Source organism: Ylistrum balloti, unplaced genomic scaffold (assembly GCF_031769215.1).
Source record: "Ylistrum balloti isolate Yb309-2 unplaced genomic scaffold, AGI_CSIRO_Ybal_v1 Utg369648, whole genome shotgun sequence".
Taxonomy (NCBI): Eukaryota; Metazoa; Mollusca; class Bivalvia; order Pectinida; family Pectinidae; genus Ylistrum; species Ylistrum balloti.
Genome location: NW_026781905.1, coordinates 1,059,104 through 1,071,114, shown reverse-complemented (window position 1 = coordinate 1,071,114; position 12,011 = coordinate 1,059,104). Strand labels below are relative to the sequence as shown.

At 33.8% G+C, this 12,011-nt stretch overlaps 1 protein-coding gene across 1 annotated transcript; it reads right to left on the bottom strand.

Moving 5' to 3' along the window:
* Positions 1-766: 766 nt before the first annotated feature.
* Positions 767-11,995, bottom strand: LOC132555861 (uncharacterized). The gene is made up of 2 exons (XM_060220224.1): positions 11,870-11,995; positions 767-1,510 (listed from the first exon to the last, which is right to left on the bottom strand). Exons 1-2 carry the CDS (start codon positions 11,993-11,995, stop codon positions 767-769), a joined length of 870 nt encoding a protein of 289 aa, XP_060076207.1.
* Between the last annotated feature and the right edge of the window lie 16 nt (positions 11,996-12,011).

Genomic DNA, 12,011 nt, shown 5'->3' with positions numbered 1-12,011 from the left:
TCCATCTTTCATTCATCCATATTCCTTCATCCCTCTGATATCCACCTTTTCACCCAACATCGCTTTAACCCATCCTTAATCCCTAAGCTCTCGTCAATTTTTTACTCACTCTCAATTCTCCACCCGATAACCCTTTTTCATTCACACTCGTGTACATGTCAGTTCACTTTCTCATTGAGAAAATATCGGAAATTAATTCATTGTTCAATAATACAAGAAATCCCTTTTTAACCAAGCTTGCGTATGTAAGTAAAGCCCGATTTATGAATGTACTTCATCACTCAGATAGCCCAGTTTGTCAAGTACAGAAACAAGTCTCAAAAGTATAAAAAAAAAAAGACAAGGTCAAACAGATGCATGCATTGTTACGTTATAAACAAGCATCACCCAGGCTGGAGGATAAAATGATCAGGGGAAATAGATTAACAATGTTGTGTTTTTTTCAGTGGAATTTGAGAATTCTTATTATGATGTAAATATCTGTAAAGTGTAACTCTATAGAATTACAGAAAATCAAATGAAAGGTAGAAATAATCTGCACAGAATCCACAAAACAGAAAACATTCTATATCCGGGTCTGTTTACGAAAGTGAAATTATGTTTCTTACACATTAATTCTTAGTAAATACAGCAAAGAAAGAATGTTATTGTCTTTCCTATCCAGACCAAAGAAACTATGAGAAAAATTTGTAAGTAAAAACATTTAACAATAATTAGCAGTATTTTTAAAGATTTAATAATTTTCAGCGAGAGTTTACGTCCCTGATCATCTACCCACGGCAGCTGCCTTAGACGGATTAATTCCCATAGCCTTAAGTAATTTCGTTAATTCTTGTACATCCTGTAATGGTGGCGTTTCCTTTTCTGGTGGGTCCTCTCCTGATAAAATGTAAGGATTTGCTGTAGAAAATGCTGGTACAGTACTAGCAGTTTTAGTTGTGGCATGAACGCTTGGTGCAGTGTTTTGTCCGGCGTTTATCACTACTTGTGTCTGACCGTCCGGTTTTTTAATTTCCTGTACTTGTATCTGTCCACCAGCCTCTATAACAAGAGGTTGATGCTGTGGTTGAGAGGGCGACTGAACAATAAGATTGTGGCCTGGAAGAGAGCTTATGAAACTGCCGCGCGTTCCGCTGTCTTGAGTACTCGGAGATAAAACCGAAGAGGATGACCCTCTGTTTGAGAAGCTAGAGAATGTCGGTTGGTTCTGTGGTAACGGTGCGTCAATACCGAGAAGGCGCGAAACAATCATCCTCTGACTGGACATTCGTTGTTCTCTAGGCATATCCATCCCCAACAAGGCTGACAACAATATAGCATTGCTAAGATTATCGATGCTGTTTTGTTGTCGACTCTGACCGAGTGAACTTACGGGGCTCTGAAACCTGTTGCTTTGACGGAATGAACTCTGTCTGGGTACCACGCGTGTTTGAGATGATCGGGACCAACTCCTACTTCGTACAGGCTGAAGACGGGTAGACTGCCGCCTGTCGTTAAATGTCCTCGAGAACTGAAAAAATAACAATTCAATAAGACTAATGAATATTTGTCAACATAAACATCATCAAAATCACAACAAAAATTGATACTGACAGTGCCCCTCACTAATATAATGAATTGAAATGTGGCGTGCAAGTTACGGCAAATCTTGAAGACTAAATTCACACATGTACTCGTGTTCATTTAAAATTATCAGATAAATGAATATCACGAAATTTATTATAGTACGGGGTTAGTGCACCGCGAAATCGAGATTACTTCCGATCATGTTGAATATTTCCGTAGTAGCCTCCTTGGCTTCAAAAGTGAGGCCCTTGTCATCACTGACGAGTCCTAGAAGGAAAATCTGCAGTATGATGCAGTTTAACCACTGATTGGCACTAGCATATTTAGCTCTAAATTTGTATGAAAAGGTGCTATTCACTTGTTTGTCTTTTATACAATTTTTATACGTATGTTCCATTTATGTTCGAACACTTTCTTAATGAAGAATAAATTATGGAATGGATATTCAAACATTTAATTCCCATCATGAAAATACACCTTCTACGAGTTATTAGTTTCTGTATGAGTAAGTAAACAAATCTGGATTTAGACTAACTATATCACAAACGAATCTATACCATAACAATAATCAAAGACTCAATAACATGTGTATAAACTTGATATCTTAAGTAACCTTATTTCCTTAAATTTTTTCACAAAAGTTCCTTCGATAAAGAAATTCATCTATTTGTGATAATCAAAGCAAGAAATCGAAAAATATCATAAAACATTTATAGATCATTATCTTCTTTTGTATAAATTAGGAATTTCCTACAACAAGGCAGCGACCTAAACACTGTTCAAACGACACATAAGAAAAAAGCACTATATTTTAAGTTCGATAGATTAGAGCCAAATAGTTAATTAATCAGCATCATACAACTGTTTCGGCTGTCTAAGACTCGTCAGTGATAATTAGAGTCTGAACTTTGAAATCTAGGATATTAAAATAGATCGATAGAAATATAAAAATCTACATTTTCCCATCAATATTTCATATGGTAATTTCAAAGGATGCTTGTATTCTGAAATGTACCACTAGATCCTGTTCTAATGAATTAAAACATGACATGCAGGTTGTGGCAAACATTTAAGACTGAAAGTCCGATAACAATAGCCCTCCTCTTGCCATCCCGAAAATTGTACAAACAACAAGTTATCATGGTGAGAAAAAGGTGGGATTTATTCAATGACTTGAGGAATGAAAATAACATTGAAGACCTGCGAACAACAAAAATGATACACAGAAATATGTAACAGAATATCGATACTGTATATTTATAGCAATGGATAATGTATGTTATCTATGGAAGACGTATGTACTTTTATGAATGTCGCTAAATCAGGGATATTAGTGTGTCAGCGTAACTGTCATGTTCCGATTGTTGATATGTATAGTCCCTGCATGTCAACACAATATAATTGATCAGTATATGTCAGTCATGGAATACGGCCACACTGACTTAATATACACGCACACTAACAAAACTATGAAAATGATCACAAGCAATTTAATCTCAAAATCAATATTGATAAAACGACATTAACAAAAATCACATTCTAATCGATACCAATAACAGCGTGATTGAAAATAAGACCAGATATTCCGGAAAGTTACCGTCTTCTACTTTATCGAGGACACCTTAATGCAAACGTAGGTATGCGACAGTATATACCTTCCTCGGTACATCAGAAATTCACTACGTGTGCGTTGTATTGCTATATCTTATCTATTGTTTTCACACTGGAACATCCTGCAGAGGTACTGTATTCTGCGGAATTGTGTTACACTACGCTTTCTACGGCGAAATTTACCGGAAACACTGGAGAAATCAGTCAATGCGTCGTTTTCTTGAGTGATGTATAACTATTTAGCTATAAATACCACATGCCTCCTTAATATGCTGACATTTATATAGGCTGTAAATATCATAAATCTGGCGTCATTATGCTTGAGCAGGATATGTTGTGGCCATGGTGCTGACGATCGCAAGTTTTTATGACGTCATCAGTGATGACGTCATTAAAAGCCATAGAGTACATTGACATACTGTGTTCCTACTTCATTCTGCGTAATCAAATTATAGCACGTCATCACTTTCTAGAAAGTTTCGTTTTAATAAAAAACATCATTGTATAAAATATAGAGTACAAGTTTTAATTCATATGAATTCATATAAATTTATGCGAAGAAATATAGAAAAGTCAGTCCATTGGTGTGCACCCGAATATTAGCTCAAGTTTAATTTTCAAAGTGTTTCATATTTTCACAGAGGTAGATGTATTTACACAGCAAAAAGTCAATTTCACAACTAAGTAGATTTTATATCATGATTTGAATGTCTCTTGCATTAAACTTGTTTTATTTCAGCACGATGACCGCTTCACAGAAAGGTTTATTATCCTAATGCCCCTACCTGAATCCTGTGTTATATATTTCAAAATAAGGTATACTTTACATCAAAGGAAAATTTGTTTTATTAAGAGAATTACTCTACCTTAATTCTGTTATTTAAATTCAGCGCGATGCCCTTTTCACACCCATAGAAAAATTGTTTTGTACGAAAATCACCCTACCTCAGTTCTGTGTTATTTATATTCAGCACGATGTCCGTTTCGCGTCAAACAAAATGTCGTCCTTATTTTATATTCGTGTTCTTAAGTTTCAGTAAAGTGCGCGTTTCAACAAAAAGGAATATTTATTTTCAATTTTGAATTCTCTCTATTTGAATCCATCGTGGTATATTTCAGCCCGGTGTCCGTTTCACTCCTAAGGAAGGTTTATTTCACAGAATTAATGGCCTTTACACTAACCTTGTGTTACATATATTTATCATTCAGTGTATCTTTCACAACTAAATATCAATCTTGACGTGTTTTATGTCGGTATGGTCAGCGGTCATCAAACACTGGAGAAATATGACAAGGCCGATATACAGCGCCATAAACATCCTTTATAGATCTACATGATTTACAAAAGGCACACATCAAATACCAGGCAGCATTCGATTATAGTTCAAAAAGTTGAAAAAAAAAACTTTTAAGGTTGCTATCGCTCGAAAGAATTTCACAAAAGGCACAAAGGTGAATTGTGAACTACAACCTTTATTACTGAAACATCATATTATGACCATCCAAACATCAAACCTATGATAGGGAGCTTCACATTCCCCAAAATGCATTTATATGTAAATATATATTTTTCATTAGTTCAGTATTTCCACAATTGTAAAATCTGGGCGGCGCCGCTATTAAGATACTTTACGATATATCACCTGCACTCTGAAAGATTTTGAGAGATGCAGTTTGAGGAAAATGATAGGAATTTTTTACGGCATTAATAATGATAATGTAGCGTGATACCTTGTGTGTTGTGGTGTTACATGCACGCACTTATGCCTAATGGTTCTGCTGTACTTTAAATTGTTCTCCTGTTGGAAAGTGACATAACTTTACCAAAATTGATTTGGCAGATGTTGTTGATGAATTAGAAAATGCTAACCCTTCCGGAATACGTGGTCTTATTTCCCTGTGTAAAAATCTTTCTATTGTTAATATTTTATCATATCTTCATAGAATTGGCGTTTGAATCAAGATTCTGTTGACATGTCAATGTTTTCTTTGTTATTATTGTTGTTTTTGTTGTTGACGATGCTGATGATGATGGTGGTTTTGGTGGTGGTGGTGGTGGAGTGGTCGTGGTCGTCAACGACATGTCTTAATTCAAGCTTCAATTCTATCGATTGAAAGAGGACAAAATAAGAACAAATTTTTTACATGGACACTCCTTAAAAGAACAAAGCCAATAACACCAGATAGGTTGAATGTTGTTCGCCAGTACCATGTTATTCACTTACTGATGTTCACATCTCACAATCTTATCACATTCAAAAAACTGTTTAACATAGGTACATGTATATTTATCAAATAATTGACATATTTTTTTAATTTGGTAAACCTAATGTCAATTCTTTCTCGCAAGTCTGGTAACTTCTCTCCTAGCTCTTTAACTGTTTGACATCGCTGAAACATTTTCGAGGTCTAAACATAATATCTGTGAGCTCATGTCAGGCAAAGTTCTTGTCGCAATTTAGATAAGTATTAAATTTGCAGCAACTTCTTACTACACAGTAAGAAGTGAAGGGCCCCGTAAGCAAACATTATAATGACTGTCACGTGGTAATCGTTTATCCAATCAAAACGATTCTAAGATCAGATCAAAGTTGAGATGAATGACAAACCTAAAGACACAATATAAATGTGTGTCTTTGATCATTCAGCCGTCTTTGAAGTACAGATGGAATGCTGACATTGTAATGGTGTCGTTTGTGAATTGCGTGATTCCTATAAAAAAAGTGTTCCCACAACAATAAAATCATCCAAATTACAGGCGACATGAAGGACATGGCCTCGAAAACATCACATGTAGGCAATTTTGAGTATATTGTATGAGACAATAGGTTTCTTTCCTGGAAAGTATTGTTACTGATTTCACTAAGATTGATATGCACCAACATAATGTTGTTCACCTGTAGACAAATGAATCGTTTTCTTTACTTAAAAGTTCGTGTAGTGAACTAAATTATCTTTAGTCAGAGATCTAACATGTGGTAAAATTCCATCTGTCCCCTCCCAACACCCATACACACAGCGAAGAAGCGCGATCATGTTATGGAAATAGTTATGTTTAGCAATAACAGTGGTTAAAACAACAATGAAAATACTAAAATGTCAACAGATCTTTTTTTTATCAAAACTCGAATTCAATAACACGAGGGCAAAATATCGTAAAGATTCACACGCAGACTCATGAAAAAGAACTAGGAGAATATAGTGTTCCCGAAAAATAAGCGTCTTTTGCTTCAACATCTGATTTGTAAATATTGACCAGTCCAAAGAAGTAATGTCAAGTTCACCAATAAAATCACAGTAAACAACAACAGAACCAACACTTATACAACAGACAGTCAAATAATCCTAATTGATTTTACATAAGGAAGAAGGCTTAGGTTTCGATGGAGATTTTACCCCATGCAATTGTCGGACGACGCTGATGAAGTTGAAGACGTAAATAACCTTCCTGAACACCTAATCTTACTCTGCTTCTACATTCCCAGCCTCTGTTTTTAAATCTCTCTTTGCTTTTCAGATGAAATTATAATTTTGTTAAAAGGTTGGTATTCCCTCTGGTTGTTTTAGGAGATCATTTAATAAAGAGGTCAACCCTGTTCAAAACATTCAGACACAAAGCATGAATATTGTGTGTAGCCAAACTTTCTTTAAACTCATTTACTTTATGAAATAGGAGGAAACCCTGAACATAGAAAACCATAACTCATTAGAAGTCTTTCTGAAAATCCCTGAAATCATTGAGAAAAGAATCAATTCATTTTATCGCCAAAAAGTAATTTTGAAAAATGTTTTTTAAGCATAAGAAGGTTTCATAATTACATGCACAGGTGTGTCAAAAGAGTAAACGTCTTGTGCTTTATAGACCATGTAACAAGAATAATTAGACGCAGAGCGATGTTTAGTTATCATACAGGCCGTGTTGTGTCCTTCTGTGTCGTTACGCATCGCTTGGACATGTTCTGACCTCTTGACCATTGTATTGGTAATAAACGGCGTAACTAGGGCCGTTTGTATGGCCTCCAGCGACAGTTTAGGTAGTAAGGTAGTGAGTTGGTGTATAATTAAACCAAACAGCGTTCATATATACAACGTCAGGATGGCGACGGAGTGATGAACTGTAAACGTAATTATATTATCTCGCTCCTAATCGGCACCTGTCTATCATAAGGACAGTATTGAGATCTATCTCAGGTGGTCTTATAATTAATATCTATAAATTATATCATATTTTTTTTTGGGGGGGGGTTTATGCAAAGTCGGAGAATGATAAAAGCATTTAAATCAAACAGTAAAAATGTGATCATATATATTACAATAAGAATATAGAGGAACGGTTTACACATATTGCGCTAGTGAGGCGGGAAAATACCTTACCCTGATAATGATGCCCTGATAACCTGATATCATCATAATGAACGGAGTAAACAACAATTATTTATACCTAATATTGATATTGATTATTATAGCAAAACCAAAGTTACTTAAAAAACATGAAACAATTTTTTTGTAAAAACTGGCAATTTAACAAGGATAGTCAAACTGAAGCAGCTTGTCTGACACCAACGGGGATAATAAAACTGAGGTAATTTATCTGACAAAAACGGGGATAGTGAAACTGGAGTAATTTATCTGACAAAACGGGGATAGTGAAACTGAGGTAATTTATCTGACACACACGGGGATAGTGCAACTGGGGTAACTTATCTGACACAAACGGGGATAGTGAAACTGAGGTAATTTATCTGATACAAACGGGGATAGTGAAACTGGGGTAACTTATCTGACACAAACGGGGATAGTGAAACTGAGGTAATTTATCTGACACAAACGGGGATCGTGAAATTAAGGCTACTTATCAGACACAAACGGGGATAGTGAAACTGGGGTAATTTATCTGACACAAACGGGGATAGTGAAACTGGGGTAACTTATCTGACACAAACGGGGATAGTGAAACTGGGGTAACTTATCTGACAAAAACGGGGATAGTGAAACTGAGGTAATTTATCTGACAAAAACGGGGATATTGAAACTGGGGTAGCTTATCTGACACAAACGGGGATAGTGAAACTGGGGTAACTTGTCTGACACAAACGGGGATAGTGAAACTGGGGTAACTTATCTGACACAAACGGGGATAGTGAAACTGGGACAACTTATCTGACAAAACGGGGATAGTGAAGCTGGGGTAACTTATCTGATACAAACGGGGATAGTCAAACCAGGGGTACTTATCTGACAAAAACGGGGATAGTGAAACTGGGGTAACTTATCTGACACAAACGGGGATCGTGAAATTAAGGTAACTTATCTGATACAAACGAGGATAGAGAAACAGGGTCAACTTCTCGGACATAAACGGGGATAGTAAACCTGAAGCAATTTAACTTACAAAAAAGAGAATAGTAAAACTAGTAATTTATATCAACTGTACAGAGGCTTAAAAGGATCATCACATTTATAGCATAGCTCAGTATTTTAACTTTATATTATAAACAAATAAATATTTACACGGAGAACCTTGGAAAACTTACTTTTGAATATATTGACAACATACATGTAGTAGTATATACACTTAACTGATGTGATTTTTTCAGAAACTTGCAACATAAAACTTAAATTCGTATATTTTTCAATTGTTTTGCGATAATTATAACTGAAAAGTAAATAAATAGGAATTATGTTTATAGTTATAACTTACATATATTGAGATATTTATATTACAATACGTACTAGTATGTTTCTGACTGCAAATATAATTGAGTTTGGAAGAAGTAATTTATTTTAATCAATGAAGTTAAAATAATGAGATATAATATTGATGTGATATCAGAATTCCTAAAATGATGATAATGAGATCGAAACCATGGCAACTTTTTTTCAATATAATTAGGATTATAACAAAAACTGCTGTAACTTATCTTAAACAAATGGTGATTATTTTCACTTAAAACAATAGTAAAATATATTATATTAATGGTGATGATTACAGTATGTAAACTTATCGCAAAGAAAGGGTTATGATTATAGCAAGAAATAAGGTATTTCTTAATAGAAATAATGATGACGGTAGTAAACATTATAAGAACTTTTGTTGAAAATTATAGTAACATCTACAATATTTTACATACATTTTACGGTAATTATAGTAAAAACTATGGGAAATTCTGACACAATTTACCGTAATTATAGTAAAAACTATGGGAAATTCTGACACAATTTACCGTAATTATAGTAAAAACTATGGGAAATTCTGACACAATTTACCGTAATTATAGTAAAAACTATGGGAAATTCTTTTACCGTAATTATAGTAAAAACTATGGGAAATTCTGACACAATTTACCGTAATTATAGTAAAAACTATGGGAAATTCTGACACAATTTACCGTAATTATAGTAAAAACTATGGGAAATTCTGACACAATTTACCGTTATTATAGTAAAAACTATGGGAAATTCTGACACAATTTACCGTAATTATAGTACAAACTATGGGAAATTCTGACACAATTTACCGTAATTATAGTAAAAACTATAAAACATTTCTGTCAAAATCGATGATTTTAACAGTAAAAACGATAAGAACTTTTATCAATTGATGATGATTACTGTAAAAATCTATAAAAAATCTGACATATTTGATGAAAATTATAGTAAAAACGATAAGAAATTCTGATAAATTGATGATTATTATAGCAAAATCTATCATAAAAATCTGATAAATTTATAATAGTTGTAGTAAAAACGATAAGAAGTTTTATAGATTTATAATAATTACAGTTAAAAACTATGAGAAATTATGATAAATCCATGCTAATTATAATAAAATATATAAGAATTTCTTACACAATTAATTAAAATTTTAGTTAAACGTATAGAAACTTATCTAATACAGGCGATGATAGAAAGTCACTTTTTTGTTCGGTAAAACGTGAAATGTTGTAATTGGTCAAGCTTCCATATTTTATACAACGTTGTAACAATTAGCAACTTAATTTACCAAGGTTCTGATACACCGTGGTTCAAACCCGCGACACAGATATTGTTCTCTTGTCTGACTTTTACTATCAAGTATAAACTTATGATTCTAATATCTATAATTTATAACAACATATTGTTAATAGTTTTATATCATAAAATTGAAAATCAGGTAAGTAACAAATAGATATTCTTATAATATTGATAAATTGATGTCATTTATTTATTCTCATAACAACAGTTTATTAACTATAGACGGATGTCGTCCACGTATTTACAAACGGATTCATCTTGCCGTTTTATTTGTCTTGAGCTAAGGAATTTAATCGTTATTATCTTTTTCTACTTTCTTTTATTTCAAACTTCTCTAAAAAAATTCAATCTTGTACATTTGTTATATTTTGTAACCATAGTTCAATTTAAAAAAAAAGTGTTTACGGTAAATGTCATGCACTTTCGAAATGTTTATTAACATGTAAGGATGCCATAATGCTTTATAATGAAAACACTTAAACAATCGCTAGAAAAAATAGTACACACATAGGGAAGGATACGTCTCGATGTGATACACCAACAGTGGGTCAATAATGCATGTAAAACTGCTAAAATTCACTTTTTAAAGTAAACTTCACTCTTAGAACGGGCATGGAATTTTATATGGAAGTTCATCTTAAAACGAGTTTTCTTAAGGGAACATTGTTCTCTATATACTTAAAATTAAAAGTTGAAATCAAAACAATGAAAAATAATATTATAGGCAAACCGACCGTATACATTGTCAAATCCACAAATCTTTGTCTCACTTGAACACGCGATATTTCCCGCCGGAAATTACCAAGATTTTACATGTTGGGTGATCAAACAGAACACGCTTTCCCTTCCAAAACACATTGCCTTATATTCATGCTATTTCTTCAGGAGTTATCCTACAAATCTTAATTTTGTTCATTTTTCGCACCAGTTTTATCGATTTTGAATTCATGGCGATATTTTTGTGTTGTTAATTGGTGGCTGTAAGTCGTGTTGTTAATTAATTCAAAATTTCGGAAGTAAATACAAACAAACAAAAATGCTGATTTGTCAACAAAATCATCAACTTAAATTTCGATGAAACGAAGGCTAGAGTTATTATGTTATATTAAGTAATCGAAGCTAATCTTCTATAGACTACTGGCATTAAAACGAAATACTTTAACTGAATCGGATATAAAAGGTGTAAGATTGTACACAAGGCTCACAAGTAGATGACACCTTTTAAGACAAATTTAAAGTTGGATACAATAGAGCCAAACAATGAATTAGACTACATCTTACAGATGTTTCGTCCTTCTAGGACTCGTCAGTGATGCTACATCATACATCTGTTTCGTCCTTCTAGGACTCGTCAGTGATGTTACATCATACAACTGTTTCGTCCTTCTAGGACTCGTCAGTGATATTACATTATACCACTGTTTCGTCCTTCTAGGACTCGTCAGTGATGTTAAAAGGGCCTAAATTTTGAAGCCAAGGAGGCGAATAAAGAAAATTCAAAGTGATTGAACGAAAATTCAAAATCTAGACGAGAAGGAGCACAAGGTCTATAATGAAATAAATACCGTAATTATCATATATCAGATATCAGAACAACGTTGGTACACTGATGTATTTTGAACTGTGCCACTATTTAAATGAAATACGGATTTCCCTGTATTTAAAAAGGACAACTCACCCGGCTGCTTGGAGATCTTCGTGATGACGAAAAGGAACTGAATCGATGACTTTGTGCCTCACATAGATAAATCAAGGTTACAAGCAGTACCAAACCAAGCGTCATGTTCACCATGATCGACTTCATTTTGCATCCGACCTGT

Excerpts from the sequence above, each read along its gene's own strand:
- LOC132555861 (XM_060220224.1), bottom strand. The coding sequence starts at position 11,995 with ATGAAGTCGATCATGGTGAACATGACGCTTGGTTTGGTACTGCTTGTA. Across the intron at positions 1,511-11,869 it reads GAAGATCTCCAAGCAGCCGG|TTCTCGAGGACATTTAACGA; the intron begins GTGAGTTGTCCT and ends TTATTTTTTCAG.